The sequence below is a fragment of the Aulonocara sp. 'chitande type north' Nkhata Bay genome, linkage group LG20, assembly GCF_057382095.1.
Source record: "Aulonocara sp. 'chitande type north' Nkhata Bay isolate Kocher_YH1m ecotype deep benthic linkage group LG20, A_spYH_male_GT1.1, whole genome shotgun sequence".
In the NCBI taxonomy this organism is placed as follows: Eukaryota; Metazoa; Chordata; class Actinopteri; order Cichliformes; family Cichlidae; genus Aulonocara; species Aulonocara sp. 'chitande type north' Nkhata Bay.
In genome coordinates this window covers 11,688,148-11,709,482 of record NC_141363.1, presented here as the reverse complement: position 1 = coordinate 11,709,482, position 21,335 = coordinate 11,688,148, and the positions used below count along the sequence as shown (strand labels likewise).

At 42.0% G+C, this 21,335-nt stretch overlaps 1 protein-coding gene across 4 annotated transcripts in view; it reads left to right on the top strand.

The window, feature by feature from the left end:
• The first annotated feature begins 10,175 nt into the window (after positions 1–10,175).
• The window catches only part of agrn (agrin), a 258,948-nt gene continuing 247,788 nt past the window's right edge, over positions 10,176–21,335 (top strand). For 2 of the 4 annotated variants that reach the window (XM_086278486.1, XM_086278489.1), the window contains exons 1-2: positions 10,176–10,680; positions 11,959–12,220. In XM_086278486.1, the coding sequence (XP_086134612.1) occupies positions 10,480–10,680; positions 11,959–12,220 (463 nt within the window). In that variant the 5' untranslated portion in view covers positions 10,176–10,479. The remainder of the gene's footprint in view (positions 10,681–11,958; positions 12,221–21,335) is intronic. The other 2 variants (XM_086278488.1, XM_086278487.1) reach the window with 1 other exon arrangement.

Here is a 21,335-nt window from a genome sequence, read left to right as displayed (position 1 = left end):
AGGGCAGCTACACATACACCCACAGAGTCAGTCTATTGATCAAGTTTCCTTCCCCTGGCAAGTCATATAGATCAAACACTATTGCTAATCCATGAATCACATTGCAGGGGAAACCTAAGACCAGCTTATGGAAATGAGGATCCTCTTTGACATTGAGTTCCTGTACATCAAAAAGTCCTTAATCAGGAGGTATAACAGTGTTTGCTGGTGCCGTTGGCTGAAAATAGTATTAGTGTTTACATAAAGGCATTACTCATCATATCCACTACAGGCCTGTGTCTTGTTCTTTGGCAATCATTTTATTATGGTGGGATTCAATATGTCAAACAGAGGGAAGATGGCACAGTTCTCTAATAGTGAATCCGAGTAGCCAATTTCACATCAAAATGGTGTCATTACCAATCGAGCAACTGAAGTATAGCCGACAGACACAGAATACAAAATCAGCTCTATGGCAGTGACTCAATCACCGGGAGTCAGACAGGTTTTGATCTTGCCGTTCATCTCCAATGGCGTCCGCGTTCGCAGTGGACTAATTTCCTAATGGACTCTGGTGAGCGCCTGCCAAAGAGCACACTGGGAATGAATCAATGGTATCCATTAGACAAAATGGCCTTCTGTAAATTGTGGCCACTCTGCATAAATGAGCGGGAGCTGGGCGGGAGCAGGAGCAGATGGATGGAGAGGTCCCGTAACAAACTAATGGAAGCAGACCTGCGATCATTCACTGCTGCCCTGCTGTCAGCACGGTCAGTGAACAGTTTACAGCTGGTTTTAAACATAATGACTTGCAGAAACTTAGACTGCCTTGCATGTTGCTTTTTCAAGTTGGCGTTTACTGACCCTACTTTGAGAGAATTTGTCAACTAAGGGCCATATCACCTTGGTACTGATGTCTATCAAGTTTGTGTGGAGATGTCCCAGATAAAATCCGCCCTAAGTAGTCAATACAGTAGGTATGTGTGACATGACTTATTTGACATGAGGAAGTAGGGGGATTTTATCTGGCTGGCTATCTATGAGGTGGATAGACAGTCTACATGGTGTTCCTCACTGACACTCTTTTCTCTTGTCCCCACTTAGCCTTATCTCAGATAAGACAGATAATAATGGTGGTGGAAACCTCAAGGAGCACAAGGTTATCATTTATATTTAAAATTAGAATTAGAATTAGCTCACGGGCACGTCACTGCAACCCCCTCTGGCTTCTGCTCCACGGCTGCTGAGTGACCCCTCGTCTGGGGCTCTCCTCAGCTCTTTCCGGGAGGGTTGCACGGTTGCCCCTCCGTTGGTCTTCTTTGGACTCTTGTGCTCTTGGGGTCTCTGGATGTCTGGAGCCTGGATCTCCTCCATACCTGCTTCATGCCATGGGGGACGGGGCTATTGCTCCCCACACCCTCTAGCAGATCATTACACGAAGGAACCTTTTGAATACAAGCACGCTCATGCTGACAGGTGTACACACGGGTACTCACAGACACAAACTACACCTTTCTTGGCTGCTCCTCAAAGCACACTGTGCGCTGTCGATCTTACGTGCTGCACAATAATATTCAATATTTAGTATTTACTGTTATATACACATAGATTATCGCGATGGTGTTGTTTATTATATTGCTCTTTTTTTCTGCTTGTTTTCTCTTTTTTTCTCAACAGGTGATCCAGGTGATATTGATATGTATATGTATGTATATATATGTGTGTATGTATGTATATCTATATATATCTATATCTATCTATAGATATCTATCTATAGATCGATAGATATCTATCTATCGATCTATAGATCTATATCTATATATATAGATATATCTATATATATAGAGAGAGAAAGATAGATAGATAGATAGAAAGATAGATAGATAGATAGATAGATAGATAGATAGATAGATAGATAGATAGATAGATAGATAGATAGATAGATAGATAGATAGATAGATAGATAGACATATGTATTTTTTGACGCCCCACCTTTTTTTTGTGCCCTTTATCACCGTTCCTCTTCCCCGCTGTTTTTCTTTTCCTCCCTCTCTTTCTTTCTCCCATCCGTTTCCCCCAGTCATGTCTCGCCTGTATGTAACAACTGACAAAGGTCAATCAAATGGACCAATACAGCTAGGCCGAGATGGTCCACTTGGTATAGTAAATCCGTTGGGCATTTTTCTTGGCCTTCAGACAATAATTCTGATGACAAAAGAACCAAACGGAACAGGCGGCAAGGAAAAAATTAATTAATTAATTAAAATAAAATAAAATTAGAATTAGAATTAGAAGATGCTTGTTTGTTTGGGTGTGCATATGTCCAAAATAATGTACCCAGATTATAGTTGACATTTCTGTGTGACTAATTTTTAGACACCAACAAAAAACACGTCACTTTTGACCAAGTAAAACCGAAAGAGCTAGAACAGGCTTCACGGGTCAATGAACTCTCTGGCATTCCAGCTTCATACCCAGGGATGAAACCAGGTGTGAAACCACCATTCCTGTTTTGACTTGAAGCTGCAAAGCAGAGGGCCATCTGGCAAACTGTCAGACACATAAACAAAATGTTTTTTGCTACAGCTCTTGGAAAATTGGAAATGCTTGGGAATGGACGTAAGGTTTGCATCGTTTGCAAGCTGATAGGGTGAAAGAAATATCATTCAGAGATTAAAAGTTTAATGATTTCAGTCCTTTCGAATGATGCAGACATCAACAAGTCTAACTGCAACAATACCTAATTTACACCATAAACGGGTCTGCAGTGAAGAGGTGTAATAAACAATTTGCATTGCAGAAAACAAAGCAATTTAATGCTGTCGGCGACATGCTACACATTTTTGGGAAACCAATTATCTGTGAATGAACCTTGTACCGGATGGTGTAATGACTCAGATAGATTTAAACTGTGCAGAAATGCAAAATTGAAAAAGCAATTTTCTTATGGAAATGCAATCAGCCAAATCATATATGATGGTTCAACAAGTACTTGATGAACCTGCCTCAGTTTTAAGGTCACATTACTAAATCTAAATGTCTACCCTAATGGCAAAAATTATATTTAAAAAAACAGATGTAAAAACTAACAATTGTCTCTTGCTGCAAAATAATTGGTATGGAAATCAACCAGTACAGACTTTGTAGCCTCTGTGCATGCACGCTATTCAAATAGAACCCTTATTGCTCCATTTCAGAAAAACTGAGCAGGGCTTCAGGCACATTTTGCATATTCATATTTTTTGTTCTTGCTCTTCTTTTTATAGAACTTCTCTCATACAAACTCTGTGCATAATGAATAACAATGGAAATGCCAGAGTGTAGTTCCACACACAGTCCTTGTAAGCCATCGTAAAGGATTATCTCCTGTAGGTCTGTCAATCATGTTGTTTTACATTCAACATGATAGACAATTCAATAGTTATGCTTTTTTTTTTATCAGCATGACAATTATCATCACCATACTGAGACTCCGCCTCTCAGTTCTAATCATTTAGTTATTTCAGTGGGATTCAGTGTTCATGAGCCTTAGTTTTATTTACGCGGCATTACCTGTTGTAGCTTCGCCTCTTCACCAGTCAACCAGCCCTTTGTCGAGGTCAACCTGGCCTCCTTATGGGCACACTGTGAGAAAATTGGCTTTTTACCCCTAATCCACACAGGGTTGATGGGGTATTGTTGTCACCCTGCTGGGCAGTGAGGCAGCTTGGAACACATAAGTTTGTGAATGTGATAACTTGAGAATGAGTAAACATAGGAGTTTGAAACTGATACCATATGTGTGTCTGCTAAAAAATCTCAGAGTTTGACTCCCGGTGACCTTTACCTAAAGGTCAGAGGTCAGGTTTTCTCAGAATTTTGTGAATGTGATAACTCGGGTAGCTTTTGTGACATGCTGAGTTATCCTACTGGAAGTAGCCAATAAAGGATGGGTATATAAAGGGATGGACAGGGACAGCAACAATACTCAGGTTGGCTGTGATGTTTAAACAATTCTCAGTTGGTACTAAGAGGTCCAAAGTGTAAAAAAACAGGGAATCTTTTCCTTCTTTTGTCTAATTTGAATAAATTGTATCCCCAATTTCATTATTTTAGCTTTTTAATCGCCTTCTGCTGCTGTATGCAATCTGCTAGAAGATCCAGTGTGTTGTACATCGGATGGTTGTTTGAATTACCATTGTTTTTATATCAGCTCGAAGCAGTCTGGCTAGTCTCTTCTGACCTCTGGCATCAGCTAAGCACTTTAACCCAGAGAACTGCTGCTAGCTGAATATTTTCTCTTATCAGACCATTCTCGGTCAACACTAGCGATGATTGCATTGGAAAATCCCACTATCTCAGCAGTTTCTGAAATAGTCAGACCAAATTGTTGTTTTACTGACACCAAAAATTTAAATACTATATTTTTGTATCCTTACAAAATGACAAGTCCATCCATAAGACATGAATGGTAAACACATCATTAGAGCATTTCTCTGCTTTTGACTGTTGCACCATTAGACAGCAGAAAGAGGGCAGGCTGCACTGTAGGAAACTGAACACCTTATCTGTAGTCTGAGTCAGATAGATGCCAGGAAGCTGAGCCTCGCTCCTCTGTTGTCATGCACATACCTGATAATGGCGAGTGGGCCTGTCCTCTAGAAAAACAAAAGAGCTACAGTAGCCTCATTTGATAACACTGGAATGTGTGAGTGTGTGAGATTATATGTGTGATGCATACTGGTGAATGCTAAGTGGGACTGCACCCACACATTATCTATAAAAGCAACATACAACATGACACAGTCAGCAGAGGAAACAAGTGCACAATCAACATAAAGGATGGTGAAACTGAGCACAAAGCAAATGCCGAGACATAGAGAATAACTTCAGCAGGGGTGGTGCATTATTTATGTGACACACAATATAAGATATCGCTTACACGACTAGAACACAAGCCCAAAGGTTGGATTGGTTTTCAGCGCTGCATTGCACTGTGATTGTCCGACTGACCGTGATGCAGTGATACAGCAGCTCCTCAGCAAATTTCAGTCCCCGGGCTTCGCATATAATTTGGCTGCTAATGTTGCTTCTCGGGTTACACTTCTTTCTTTCCAGTGACACACGCCTGACACGGTCAACTCTTTCCAGCAGCGGCGGTTCTTCTGTGTAAGCCATCAACATAAGTACAACTTATCAAAATAGACTGTAATAAAAGCCTTCATCTGTGTCTATACTCGTCACAACTGTGAAAAAATACATATTGACGGCAATGTGTTTTTATAAAAAGGTTTAAGGCCAGGCATGCATCATTCTCAAATATGAGTCCTCTCTCGCTAAAGTCATTTTAACCGGATCCGCTAGTTTTGCAAAGCTGTAAAAAAGTACAGCAAAAAAGGTGCCACTTACTGTGCCAGACTGCAAAGTAAGTGGCTTTGTGCTATAAATACTGTTTTCTGCATCTGTATAAATCTGACATATGTGGCTATGGGAAAATGTTCAAGCAAAATAACACACCAGTTTTTTCCTATACAGTCTCCTCACGCCGGCTAGTAGTGCCACTCTGAGGGAATAGAGCTCGCCTTTATCTGCTGCAACTGCATCTGCCTACAATTTTATTCACAAAAGATCCTATTAAAAGTCTTCCTTCAGTAAGATGCTTGTTAAAGCTTGTTTACTTTCCAGGGCTTTTGTGTTGAAATATTTGTGGGAGGATGAAGGCTGTCAGGATGTAAGTGGAGAGGATGGATGAGGTGGGGGATGCTCTGTTAAGTTTCACCATGAGGGATGTTGTGTTCTGTGTCCACAAACAAAGGATTAATAATCAACAGCAGCTCTGATTGGTTTTTTTTCCAGATACAGAAATTTATTAAATGCTTAAACTTTTAAAGTTTTCACAAAATACACGCTGAAGTTTAAACTGACCATCAGGATGAAGAATAAAGGTAATTTAAGTGACTTTGAATGTGGCAAGGTTGTTGGTGCCAGATGGGCTGGTCTGAGTATTCCAGAAACTCTTGATCTACATGCATTTTCCCTAAAATACAATTTCTGGGGTTCACAATGACATCCAAATATCCAATGAGAGACAAAATGTATTGTTTTGCTTTCCTATCGCCTTCTTCAAGGTGATAGGAAGGCTACAGAGACTCAAATAGGTGTGTGTTACAACCAAGGTACACAGAAGACAGCACAATTTGGGCCTCTTAGCACCAAATGAGCATTATTTAAATGCCACAGCCTATCTGAGTATTGTTGCTGTCCGTGTCCCTTGATGACCATGTTGTACCCATCCTTTACAGGATAACGCTCCATAACACAAAACTCAATCTGAATCTCAAGCAGGTTTCTTGAACCTGACAATGACTTCCCTTCACTACACTCAAATGGCCTCCACAGTCTCCAGATCTCATTCCAACAGAGCACCTTTGAGATGTGGTCAAACTGCAGATTCACATCTTGAATGTTTAAGTGAGAAATCTGCAGCAACTGTGTGACATGGGCCAAAATCTCAGAGGAATGTTTCCAGCACCTTGTTAAATCTGTGCTAGAAGGAACAAGGCAGTTTTAAAGGCAGAAGGGGGTCCAGTCTAGTACTAGCAAGGTGTACCTAATGAAGTGGCTGGCAAGTGAATATCACAAGAGTTTTTACAGTTGGAGACACATTTCTCTTTGTGTAGCATCCTGTAATCTTGAGCAGGAAATACCACTGCACAGCACTTTTAATTTACACTTATTATTGTTTACTAAAACCAGAAAACAAAGAGAGAATATTTTTGTCTCCAAATTATAGCGATGATTGCTGTCTGACACTAAGATAAAGCTACATTAGGAATAATTTATAATGTATAATAACCTGCAGAGGAGATGTTTTTGTATTTGCATAGGCTTTCTGGTTAAAACCGGTCATTAGTGCTATAAAATGAAACTCATTTCCATGTGGAAGCCAATGAAAATGTTCTTTAAGACCACAAAGTCAGTCTGCCATTTACTCTGGAGTAAGTGGAGCGGCCCTGGGATTTCTGTTCAGATGAAATTATGCATTTTGTGATTTGTGGATTTTGGAAGATTATTTGCATTTTAAAATTGCTGAATCAAATTCAGCTGGTAGATAACGTGATAATAGTGTATTGTTTCATTTCTGGTTCTTATTTTTGATTTTCTTTATTTTTATTTTGTTTACATTTGTCATTCAACAAACAGTTGTGTTTCCTTCATCTAACTGTCACATTTGAGACCTGCTTGAACAAATTTCTGCAAATATCCTCTCAAGCAACTGTGCATAACCAAGCCTGTCATTTTCCCAGGAATAGAAGGATAGTTAAAATTACAGCTTCTGAGGAGTGGAAATTTACGCACTGTCTGTTCTGAAAAAGGACCTCTAACAAAATAGCCATATGGTTGCATTTACAGATTTAATCATGGGAAGTTTTAAGATATAAGGGGAATCTTTAATGATATATGACACGGAGTGATCCGCCTATTTTGTGGTAGGGTCCAACTTCACGTGGATGTTCAGTGACTGAGGTAGCTTTTCAGCGGGAGTTCATAATATTTATGGTTCTACAGTCTATCATTTCCATATCTTCCTAAGAGTTAACGCCTAAACGAAACACGATTACAGTTTTAAGGCTGTGGGCCAGGGTATGTCCAGTCATTCTGTACCATTTCTGTTCTCTATATAGCTTCTATCTCTTTATTGGCATCCACCTCTTTTTAGAAAATAAATGCCTCTCTAGCTGGTAGCTGCTCTATTGTGACTGTCAGCTGGCTGCTAACATTGTCTGCTGGCCACTCAGACGTCTGACAAAGGCTACCTGTTAGACATGGGAAACAAGTGAACAGTAAAGTTATGGTCTGTCAAACCGAATAAGTGAATTAGTTGCTACAACGTGAACTAAGAGTTTGACTTGAATTAAAACAAAACTGAATATATGTAACAATATATATAACAACACACTTACCTGCTATGTTGTTAGGTAAATAGAGATATCTGATAAGCTCATTTCATTTAAGCACATAAACATGGTAAAGATGTCCTGCTAAATGGTGAAGAAAGGTGATTTAAGTGACTCTGAAGTGTTTGTGGGTGCTTGAGTGTTTTAAAAAATTGCTGATGTGCTGTGGGTTTACGGCAAATGGATTGAAAAAGATAAAAATGTCCATCAGCACCTCTGTGGGTGAAAAAGCCTTTTTGAAGTCAGCAATCAGAGAGACTGGGCAGACTGCTTTGAGATGATATGAAGGCAAAAGGAGTTCAACAAAGTACAATCAAGGTTTGCAGAAGAGCATCTCTTAATGCACAGCAGAAGTAGACCACACTGTGTGCCAATCCTGTCAACTAGTAACAGCAAATCGAGACTATAATTCACATGGGCTCATCAAAATTGGTCAGTAGAAGGTTACCTTGCCTCGTCTGATGAGTCTTGATTTATGCTGTGACTTTTAGATGAACTTGGCGCAAACAAGGGTCCAGGCTAGTGTTGAGGAGTGTGGGGGATGGTCTTTATGGTCTCTAAGTACCAAATGATCATCATTCAACAGCCACAGCCTACCAGTGTCCATCCATTTATAACCACAATGTATTTATCTTCTGATGGTTTCATCCAACATCTCAAACTGGCCTCATCAAGTCTCCATTTACCAAAATGAACCATGAACCAAAATTTCTTAGCAATGTTTCCACCACCTTGTTGAATTTATACCACCTATAATTAAGGCAGTTCTGAAGGCAAAAGGAGGTCGAAGGTTTGCCTAAAAGTGGCCAGTGATTGTATTATAAAAAAACAAGTATTAATTCTACAATTATTTTATATAATCACTGAAAGTTTAAAACCTTAAGTTTAAACCCGAGTGGGAGTTAAGGCTTAAAAATTTGACCAAAATGCTGAGTGCTGAAAACTGGGATTGGTTACATTTTTTAACTCAGCATTTAAATTCAATGGAGATTTAAAGTTGTGGTAAGGACAGCTGCTGTGACTGAGTGAATGCAGCAGACATACCACAGCAGAGCTATCTGGAAGCTCCATGTCAGCGAATTCAGGTCAGTGAACTGGACCTCTTGTCAATTTGTTAGGTGTTGACGCTTTTTAAAAATATATATAATTCTGAAAATATCTGATTAATAACGTGGCTTTACTTCTGTGTAGCTACTATAAATGAAGTCTTTGCTACAGTATGTGAGTTACTTAGCAGAAATTAGCAAGTGTCTGTGCTCAGGCTAGTGTTAGCTAATGTGCTATATTATTATTAGTAGTAGTAGTAATAATAACTTTGTCTAAAAATAGTAATTTGCTTAAATGTCATTCATAACTGTTGTGTCAGTTTCACCTATATGACACATTTGTGCCATATAAATATAAGAAACTATGTAGGCCTGCCATGACGCAACCCCCCAAACAAAACAAAAACAAACCAACCAAGTTCAATATAAGTTAACATAAACACAAATACACACAGTTATGATGGTAGGCTTATATGTAGTCACAAGATGACGACTGCCGCAAAGCAATGGGTGATGTCTAGTTTGTCTAGTTTTAAATGCAGTCTGAGTTGAACCAGATAACTTAGAAGTCACTTCTAGTCTGCTGTAAAAGTCAAATTTAACTTATTTCACTGGTAAAAATGGCTCCTAGACCCTTTGAGATAAACGAAAATCTCCTTTAGTTTCCTTACACGTCTGTGCGCCATCAAAACCAGTCACCCAGATAATCCCTTTGAACAAACCAAGCCCCTCTGCGTGGAACACTATATCATTGCATATGATGACAATAAACAGGGTCATGTTATCAGTTATGGAACAAGAGAAGTTACTACTCATAGTTAATTACCTATGTTATATCAATTTGACTTATTTATGGTTAGTTGTGAAAATCTGCAAAACTGTAGCCTAGAAGTTTCCCATTTTGCTGGTGGGGATTCAGCGTGTCATCCCTGGTTGCTCCTGCTTTGCAATGCATGGTTTGCGGGGCTGATGGGGGGCACCAGCGGTAGAGACACTGTCTGTCCGACTGGGGGCGGCGTTGGACAATCACTTTCTACATGCGTCCCAGCGTGCAACCCTCCTGCCACCCTTCACCACCTACTCCATCCTCACTTGTGGGATCAGCAATTCAGATTGCATGCAAATCCGGGAGCGTCACTGTGGACGTGTGTGTGTGTGTGTGTGTGAGTGAGTGAGTGAGCAAGAGAGAGAGAGAGAGGGAGAGAGAGGAAAAGAGAGGGGGAGAGGAGAGAAGTGTGGTTGCATTCCTGGAGAGAGATCCCTGCCCCTTCCTCCTTCTTCCTCCTAGTTCCTCTCTTCCCTCCTGGTCTCCCAGCCGGCGGCGGCAGAGAGGGATTTCGAACCCGGGCTGCAGATGCAAAGAGCAGGGCTGCATGGTTAAAGCGTAGAGAAGTTGTGGCAAAGGCGGCTGGAGCAACCTTTAGCGCACTCGAGAGAGTTTGGAGTTTGCATTTGGACGCACCGTGCGGTCAAATCCAATCAGAGAAAAGTTTACTTTTCTGGTTACATCCGTGGTCATGGGCTCCCAGCGGACACTCAGGGCCGGCCGGACGGGGCTGCTCCTGGCGGGGCTGCTCGTGGCTGTGTGGCAGCTTTGCGCCGCAAATTGCCCGGAGAAAGAGTTGGAGGACAGAGAAGAGGAAGCCAACATAGTTCTAACCGGTACCGTGGACGAGATAATTAACAAGGACCCGGTGCATAACAACTATTCCTGCAAGGTAGGACTTTTCATGTGCTTTCCGAAACGACTGCGCCCGAGCGCATGTACACCTGCTGATGGGCTTTAATAATATCTAATAGGCTATCTTTACCCTTGTGTAGCTGATGGAAGCCATTACCTTCCAGTTCCAACTCTCTAAAAGGCATCATCAGCTTGCCTGAAAAACATTTTACAAACTCATTCATTCAGAAGCATTTGGCAGCGGTTACATGGACAGTGCGAGTGAATCCACATTGCTTTCAGAAATAGATGGATGGTGTTTTTTCTCTCTCTCTCCCCTCTTGCCAATTACATAGCCATAAAGCAGGCCTAACCGAGCATGTAATCATCCCAAACATGTTGTAGCAGGAAAACTGACAGGTAGCGCGTACTTGATGTCCCCTCATAAATGCTGAAAACATGCAACATGCCATTTCCAGTGGATGCAAGGAATCTTGTATTTTATAGTTTTTCTGACAATTGGCATCCTAAACTAGGGCTTTGTGACTTGTGGATAACAGGTCATATAAAAAGATCACACACACACACACACACACACACACACACACACACACACACACACACACACACACACACACACACACAAACAACTTTAAGTCACTGCTATGTATAGTTATTCAGTACATTGTCACCATTCATTAATGAGCAACCTGGAGCTGTAATATTTTCAGCAACATAGACATATGATCTACAATTAATTGCCTTTATTTAATGATGTATTTAATTTAAATTATAGCCTAAAGTGCTAAAAGGAAAAATTTCAGTCACCCTTCCTCCATCTCTGACTTGTGGTAGACCACTCTATAATCTGTGAAAACTAAACAAGTTTTATTTGGTCAGCTTTCCCACTGCGCTTTTCCTGCGCCCACTTGCTTCCCGTTTCCCCGTGAATGAATGGAGTAGATTAGAGGCGCACAGCTCCAGAAACCACCACCAAATTCTAAAATGAGACAAGAGAGCACACACGTAAGAAAGGAGTGAGCTTTCCCATGACGTATGAAGCAGCGTTTGCTGCACTTGATGGGCACAGTGCACACTGGTGCGTGCAGTATCGTAGGCAACTTTTCCAGCGGCTGGGCAAATTCTGCATCTGGAAGAATTGGCTGGGTTTTCTGTAAGTTGCAAGAATCTGTTTAGGATTTGAAAATTGGGGTTACAAGCATCGGTGCCCTTGGGTGTTTCAGGGAAACCTTGATTATGTTTGAGTTCAAAATTCCCCACATGCACCCCTGTGCGTATGCATAAATGCAAATCTCTCTTTTGTCGTTCTGTAAAGGTCAGAGTTTGGCGTTACTTGAAAGGGAAGTCCAGCGTGAACCGTGAAATTCTCCTGGATGGCGGCAACAAGGTGATGATCGGCGGCTTCGGCAACCCCGGGATCTGTGACAATCAGGTGTCCGTGGGCGACACTCGCATATTCTTCCTCAACCCTGCCCCTGACTACATGAGGCCCGAACACAGGAACGAACTTATGCTCAACTCAAGTCTGATGAGGATTACCCTGCGTAACCTGGAGGCTGTGGAGCACTGTGTGGAAGGTAAGCAGCCAGTTTGAAGGGAATAAAATCTGGACTCTACCTTATGTAGTAATTCTTATAATGATAAACACACAGGAGCTCCTGATAAGTTTATCAGTACGTATCCTTGCTGTTTTGTAAGTCAATTTGCTGTTTTGTAAGTCAATTTGCTGTGACAGTGTTTCCATAAAGTGTGTGACATATAAGGAATTTAGTGCAGGATCTATGCTGTGGTTTGAGGGCTCACAGCAGTTGTAAATCACTTAAAGCAGGTAGGATTTCATACTCCTGTGGCTTCTAAAATTCTACAGCCCCAGGCTCAGAGTGTTGAAGTTTCCCTGAACTCCATGAAACAAGGACACCTGAGTCATTGTAGGAGCTGTGTTGCTATGGTGAGGCTCCGGTCTTTCCCAGCAAAGCCTTAAGGTGGGTGTGTCTGATAAACACCTTAAGGACAGAAGTTGAGGGATGATCCCCAACCTTTGCACCTTGAAGCTGGGCAGTTTTATTAAGTCTGAGGTGAAACTCTTGAACTCTTACATACACATAATGCATGACGTGGGAGCATTCCGGAGCAATGCACATTCCCTCCGCTTAATGGCGGGAGAAAGGGAAAATGACTCTCAGCTCACACGCGTTCTCAAAAAAGTAGAAATAGGTGACGTGTTTTAAATATTGTTGTTTATTCAACTGATTTGCTTCAGCCCACAACAAGCCGATTAAAAACCGTTCCTCTTCGGCCGAGAAGTAATTTGTCAGGCTCTTATGAGATAAACTGTGCAGCCATGACTAATAAATCTCAGCATCTACCAAGACTGTAAGACTGCAGCACCCTGTGCGCCCCCCCCCACTCATGCCAGTGAGCTGTGAGCTTGCTGCTGTTTAACTTTTACTGGTGCTTGACAATGTTGGCAGTGGTTCAAAGTTCGACTGTTACACTTACACAAGCCGGGAGCAAGAGAGCGAGGAAATGAATCAGAGCACGAATCACCTTGCTGAAGGCATTCTGGGGCAATCACTGGTTCCGAGTTGCGGGGGTCTATATTCTGGGTACTTTCCTCTAAGCAGTTCTGGGTGGCAGGATGTTCCAGTGGATGGAGCTTGTTTGCAGTGTTAAGTTGCATTTGGCACTCACATAAAACTTCTTCTGTTTGTCTGTCTAGGCACGAAACACTGCACTGCTAACCTTTTTTATTCAGCCCCCTTTTCTTCTCTTCGGACTCCTGTTGTGGAAAGGGGAGTTTCTTGGCTCCGACAAACTATCTAGAATGTGCCCTTTTGGTTACGGGGCTTTGTGTTTGAAGAGGGTTTACGTCGCATTACCTGGTTTTCTCATATCGATTTACAGCTGAAGGAATAGCAGTAAGGAAATACTAGTCATTATGAAAAAGTCGGTTTATTAAGCACTTTACTGGGAAGCTTCTGGAGCTTCTTATGCAATGATCATCCTGTAAGTAACAGCCTGCAGGACAACTGTCAGGTGCAGCCCCGCCGTGAAATCTTTATTTTGTTTTCGGGCCCTGATAATTAGCTTGAATGCCTTCATCCAGAAGAGAGTGAGCTGTGAGGCTTGTTCCAGTGAAGGGTTTTAATTAAGAGAGTCAAGTCAGATCCCATCCGTTCTTATGCAGCCAGTACCCCCGGAGACTGTGGGATGTTAGCACAGCGGGACAAGACTGTACCTGCCGCAGCAACTCATTGTACCCTCCTCTGCTCTCTCCTCATTCTTGACATTTTCGATAGCTAGGATAGACTCAGGAATGCCTGGCAGAGTGCTGGGTGGGGAGGTGCATTGTCTGAGGCGGAAGAAAAAAGGCTTTGTGTGTGCTCCTTGCCACCAGAGTTTTTTTTTTCTTTTTTCTTTTTGGACACAGTCATAAAAGAAATAGGATGAGTGATGTAGAATGAAGGCAAAACAGAGGATTATTATTTTTCTTCCTTGTTGTTGTTGCACATGTGAGGACTTGGTTTGTGAGGGATGTTTTGTTTGCCGTGGCTTATTTGTTGGATCGGGGCCCCGCGAGAAGATAGATACCCTCAGGCTTTATGTTTCACCGTTTTTCTTCGCACTGGGTGGTGCCACTTTAGTGCCGCTTAGTCCATGCGTGCGCTCACTTGGCTGCAGGCTCTAATACAAGATTTAGCAAACATTTGCAATGTCAGTTATGTCTTAAAACGCTGTCCGCCACATTTAAGATGAATAAGCAAGGCCTTCTCGGTGTTCTTTTGTGCCCCACTTTTGTATGTTGAGGTCTTATCGCCACCTACCGAAGCCCTTGCAGGCATTTCTGTTACTTAAAGGAAGAAACTGAAAATCCAGCTCTTTAATACAAATGCAGCTCCTCTCCCACATAGTTGAATTTGCACCCTGTCAGGGCAGATAAGCAGAAGGCCCTGAGGACACGCAGAATGTCTTCCTCTGTTCAACCCTCTAGCTACCAGTTAAATGTTAGCCCTGTCATTTGTGCTGTGCAGAGAGTTGACAGATAATGTGTCAAGCAGGATCCAGCAGTCATTTGCTGTGTCTTTGGAAACAAATTGAGTTGTGGATTGCAAGAGTGGATAAAGAAGGCAATTTTAGGGCTCAACTGAACTCTTTCTCCAGATATTGTGAAGAGTTTAGAAGACACACATAATGACGTAACAAAAACAGAAGGCAAACTGAAGACAAAAGTGTTTGGTGGGGGGGGGGGGGGGGGGGGGGGGGTGTTGGAAGAGAGGAAGCTGCTTGATGGAGAAGTGTTGAGTTTGCAGGGAGATTGTATCTGTCTTGCTCTGTTTATCAGCTGCTTTTGTTTCAGCTCTTGATGACTTGATGCCAAAGTCTTTCCCTTAAGGCCCTGACAAAGACAAAGAGCTGTTTCTTCCTTCTGTCTTGATCTTTTCCTCTCTCTCCTTCCCCCTCCCGTCTTCTTTATTTTGTTTCTCTCTTTTTAGGGGAGGGGGAACGAGCCAGTCAGAACTCAGCGTATAGTCATGCAACAGCTGCATCAAAGATCATTTCTTTGCCCCTTTGTGTTGCATCTATTTCAATCCATAATGCTGGCTGCAGCTAGTGTGCATGCTGTCCTTCTGGGGTGATAATGAGCAGCATTTTACCACTCGACTTCCTACTGATGCTTTATGATCTGTGTGTACAGCAATCCAGAGGCTTGCAGGTTAGCCGGGCTTGTTGAGAACATGATGGGGGTTCTGGTGTGCCAGCAGGTGGTTTTGCTTAATGATGGTCGAGCAGACAGTCTTGCGGGGTGGGTGGGATGTGGGATGACTGTTTAAGCCCCCCCCCTCTTCTCCTCAAGGGGCTGCTTGGAGTGAATAAAGCTGGGTCTTGCGAAAAGCTTTTTTTCCCCTCCACTGTTTGTGCAAGGAGGAGGCTTGGAATGGACTGGAATTCCTAACCTGGCTGCCCTCTCCCTCCTCCTTCTTTATTGATATGTGAGGAGATAATGATGAAATGGGGAGGAGTGAACATTTCAGATTTTACCTGCAGCTCTTCATAACGCACATGCCAATCATATGGATCCCCAGAAGAGTTAAAGACTTTCCAAAAAAGGACCTGTCATTTCGCTCAATCAGTTAATCAGTTACTAAAGGCCGTGGAAAATACTCATGCTTCAGCAGCTCAGGTTTTCAGGAATTTTAGGGCAATTTATGTGAGGTTCAAGTCCTAATTATGTTAAATTTTGACACCACATGTTGTGTACACAGGATCCTCTTGCATTAAATGACTTCTGTGTGTTTTTCCTGAAGGTTCATTTCACTTCAGGTGCAATAATCGCCTCTAAGCTTAGTGGAGTCTGCCTTTAGTTCTGGTAGAAAGGCCAGTCTCTGCTATTAAACACTCTGGGAAAACTTGCACCAAGTTTGCTGCCTTATAATTAAAATATTAGGCTCCGTTTCCACCTGTTCCTGTGCAAGGAACTGTACGGGTAGATTAAAACATCACAGTTGCACAGTGAAACATGACAACCTACCAGTTTCCCAGGTAGAAAAACATATGGCTTATGGGTAATTCCAAAGGGGGAGATGGAATTTATTTCGTTGTAAAGTGTGTGAGAACACTACACAGCCGCACCCAGATGACTGAACTAAAGCAGTCCATGTCTACATAAGCAGCCTTTTGTCTTCAGGGAGTCATGGGAAGTCAAAAAGAGTGACTTTGAGGATTGGATTTTTCTCAGGAGCCTTGAATGGATTAGGCTAAGAGTGAGACTTCATTCGTTTGCTGTAGAGTTTTTCCACAAAGGTGTATCCTTGATAAATCTGTGTACCCTGTGTGGCTTATGTCAAAGCATTTATGCAGTGAAGTGAACTGAATTGGGCAAATGGAAAAGGCTAGATGGATGGCTTTGATGAAATAAGCAACAAAGGCAAGGAGGGAGTGACAAGACCAGTGGACCTGTGTGCCATCTAGCCCAGAGTCTCCGGAGTTATTGCGCATTTTACATTTTAATTAAAAATGCAGGAGTGGAGTGCCTGCTTGGCATAGCGATAAAGGGGGCTGAAAATGAAAAAGCCATGAAAGACGGGAGCGAGCAAAGGAGGAACGGACCACTTAACCGCAGTCTGCTCATCTTGGCTTGTTTCCCGGCTCAAAGCAGGAGTGTATCACTCCGCTGCTGATTAGAATCACAGATGGCAGTATGTGATAGCGATAGTAAGCAAAAACACCTACATGTAGTGACATGCCTGTCACTACCTGTGAGATGTTGACACGCTCAAAGTGTACACACAGACATACTGTGTAACATCAGGGCTGTCCTGATATACTACGTTTTGTGTAAAAAAGCCGTCAGAGCCTGGCTTCATGCAACAACACGCGATTGCATCTTCTGATATGTAAAGTTCGTCATCTTTCTTTAATTGTGACAAAGCGAAAGACATTTAAAAGATCTCAGCACTCGATGTAGGACTTCATTCCAGTCACGGCTCTCTTTGGCTAAATACAACATGATCAAATGATTTAGTAAGTCTTTTGATAGTAAAGATGACAGTTTTCACCATACAGCGATTGTTTTAAGGCTAACGGAACTGAAAAGGAGATGTAAAGTTAGCTCGTGTCAAAGTCCCAGTTAAGCTCTTCTTTAGTCCAGGACCAGGAAAGTGAAATTGACTCCGGAGGCTCTGAGCAGGGCTTTGGATGTACAGTGACCCGGAAACTTTTCTCTTCTGTCCTCAACATAAAGAGTTCAGAGCAGCAGTCTGCATGAGATCTGGGCTCTCTCCAAGGAACTGGATCCGTGACAAAATTCCTGCTACCAAGGCCACATTTCTGGAGCCGGGCAGCTGCTGTGGCAAGTGCTGCTACTTACTGTCATGCCAAAAACATCAGGTTTAGAGAAAAGAGTTTCGGTGAGACACGGGGAGGGAAGGGGGGATAGCAGGAGCCATAATGTGATTTGTATTTAGGTCAGGTCAGCTGTCACTCCAAAACTTCTTAGATCAAGAAAAACGGAGAAGAAAAAGTTTTTTTTAACCCTGTGAATTCTTTTTGTTTGAAGCTACAGAGGCTTTGTTTTCTAATGTCTCTTCCAGAGAAAAGGTTTGACATGGAGAGATCTCTGGGGTGAGAAATAAAGCCTTACTTCACTTGTGGCAGATGTACAGAATAAGTGGGGGATTTTTCATCTGACTTACACCACGGCTGGATTAAAGCAGGAAGAAACGAGTTCAGGGTTTAATTAGATTTGGGCCCCTCTGGATGTCTGATGCAGATGCACTGACCCAGTGCTTTTAATTACAACTATCATGCTCCTTGTTGTCTCGTGGTGCACACCTGCTATATACTGTCATCCATATATCTGCCAAGTGCAGCTAGTTTTGTGTTATCTTTGTGGGCTTCTCTGTAGTGCCAAAGCAGCTTCCTGTCTTTGGCGAAACCTCCCTCAACTTTTTGAGGAAGGTTTTTGTGTCTAATCCTATGCATCTCTGAACTGAACACCGACTTCCTTAGGATGATACACTTACAGGAAGCAGGGTAGACTTGACAACATGGGGCCCACTGTTCACAAAACAAATCTTAGGATTTACACAAGCTTTTCCCAGTGTTGTCTTGCTCCTCAGACAACAGTTTAGTCTGCTTTACTTCCTTTCTTCCCCTTCATCCATCTCTCTGTGGAAGGATAGTCAGGGTGAACCCAGGATGAACACCTCTCCTTCCCTTGTGACTTGACCTTCACAGTTTCCTTCTGCGTTTGCCATCATGTTTATTTTGCTTCCGACTTTCAGTTCGCATCTTCAATCATGTTCTCACTTCCGGATGACGACCTGTACGTGTGTCTGTCTGTCACTGTGTGTGTGTGTGTGTGTGCCTTTGTCATACCTTTGTGGCTGGTTTATACATTTGAGCTTGCTGACCAACCACAATTTGGATTTTATGCCTCTGCTCTTACCTTTAACACATGTTAAAGTATTTTGTTGCCTGATCTCACTCTTCTGTACTCCCACAGTCATCATCTTCCTCCTCCCAGTGTTGCCATATTACTGCACTTCCACCTGTAATTAGACTGGAATCCCATGCCCCGTAAAGCTGTCAGTCCTAACAACCTGGTGCCTCTGACCTAATTCTGTATGCTTCTCTCAGCGTGTCTCTCTGCCAGTTTACTCACAAAAAGTCAGTTAAATTATAACCCTGGACAATCAGAAATTGTTTACAGGCGTAGAAAAGTACTATTGCATACGTGTGATAAAAGTTTGCTGTGAGGCCTTCTCTCACATCTGTGAAATTGCCTAAAGCTATGACATTGGAGGCACTAATGGCTGGAACTCAATGCTGTAAGCTAGAAAGAGAAAAACAGGTCTAGAGTTTGAAAGAAGTGAGCTCCCCTTTTGTGCATGCACTGGAGTAACCCACTTCTTACTGTTGATGGATGAGTTTCATCGTGCGTAATTTTAGCACCATGTTTTGACAAAAAATATCAAATAAATATCTGCTGCATCGGTGTTGATGTGTGACATATTTGAACTTGCTGCTATCAAACACATGAACAGAGTGTTGCTGCATGTATTGATGAAGAAACGTAATACTGGCTGTAGGTAACAATGTCATGATGGATGAGAGATTAGACTTTTCAAGTCAGTGCCATCAAAGATGCTCAAGTTTCGTTTACTTTTACTGAGTTATGGAATTTATGATATGTATTATCTTGACAAACCACTTGAGATTACTCCCCTGAGGAGTAAAACCTCTTGGGACACCCACACCTCCTCTTTCTTTTTTGCTTTGCCCTTCAGGCTTACAGATTTGTCTGGCTGGAAGGAGGCACCGGTCTGCCCCTGTTGTTTCAGCCAACAATGACAAGGACGTGATGGTTTTCAGAGGGAGATATCTGGCAGAGGATGTCTCACTAGCTTAAGCTTGTATCTGTATACACACATTCACATAAACACAGACACAGACTTTACTGTCTCCAAATCCGAATGAAACATAAACATAATCCAGCGCGTTTGTGACCCAGCCTGTGCACTGTGATTATTTTCAACAATTTTTCGAAGAAATGCACGACCGACTATGTCGTGACGTAGTGAGTACACACAGATAAGACGTGAGTTTTAGGGTTGTTAAAGTTATATGTCTGCATATAAAGGATACACATATAGAAAAAAAGATTTTCAACACTGAAAAGAAAACAACACCAAAATTGACCATATAACTAAGAACATAGTACTTTAAAACTTTTGCAATCCAGTAGTAAAACGTGTCTCTCATATAAATGAAACACTGAATTTCAGTGGGATTGCCTGCATAACTAAAAGTTCTGTAAAATAAAAAATAAATAAATACAGTTCATTTTATTTTTTATATTGTTTTATTATATTTCCAGTCTGATCTTATTTCTGTTTTGATTTTCTTTTACATATTTCCAGTATTGCCGGCCCCATCGGTGCACTTTGGTCAGTCGTGTTTTTGAGTGTGTTTTCAGTTGTTAGTGGAAAATCAATCACAATAGCTTGTGAGCCTAAAAATGTAAAAGTATACAACACAATTAGGAGGTTGGACACGTGAAGAGAATCTTCCCCTGGATAGAAGCAAATATTTAAATGCAAATAAGCAATTTGAAACCTGATTGCAATTGAATGAAATTCTGATTTAATGCAGTTCTTTACTACAGCAGTGTGTGTTAAAGGTGTTGCGTATGCAACAGTTCTGCACAACATGTCTACAAGAGAGAAAATGTGACTGGTAATCTAGAACAGAAAGGAAGAAGTGAAGTCCAAGATTAAAGAGCACGAGTGATGGGGAGAGACAGCCGATGGAGAAGGGCAAACAGAACAAGAATGGGAATGAAGGGAAGGGATAAAAAGAACAAATAGTACAGGGAATGCAGAAGAGAAGAAGAAAGAAACGCAAAGTCAGCTCAAAGTTAGAGCTATTGAACTGTGAAGAAAAGGATGAAGACAGACATTATTGATTAGGTTTCTCAAAGATTTAGCACATACAGTAGAATTTATGGCATTTTAGTCCAAATTTAGCCATTAGGACTATTGGCTGGTGAACACAGCCTTTAACAGATAGCTTCCCTCTGAAATCCCTTAAAACCCATCTTAAAAAATAATAGTTAAGATGCTTACAATATCATCCGCATCGTCTCTTCCACTTCTACTGCTGCCACTTTGTTAGCTGTTCTTGAACCCACACAAAAAAAGGAGAAGCATTGAAGTCATTGCCCAGAGGCAGCTTTTGGCGTTTTCCAGCAGAAGCATAGTGCCTGAGAGAGGCTTGGCCTGAGGTAACAAGTTCTATCACAGACTGCAAGTTGTTGCCAGAAGTATGCCCGGATCAGCCTCTCCAAATCTCTCCTTGTTGTCACTCAGAAGCCCCTTGTGCTGCATAACCCAGCCATTTTTAACATCCCTTGATCCTCTCGTGACCATGAGAGCTAGAGAACATACAAAAAAAGTTTGTAAAGCCATCTTTCTCAGTGATGATTTTCCTCCTCTGTGAGTGGGTAGAGGCATGCTCTGGAAGAGCACTTGAAACAGACATGTTCGAGAGGGCTCTTAGAGAAATATATTAGCATTGAGATGGATGGAGGCGTTGAGTGCGGCGAGTTTGGGTTTGCGGTGTTCTAGTCTTCAGCAGGCTACGTGGCCAGCAAATTCAAGCAACATGTAACCGAACAGCTTTCTAAAGTAT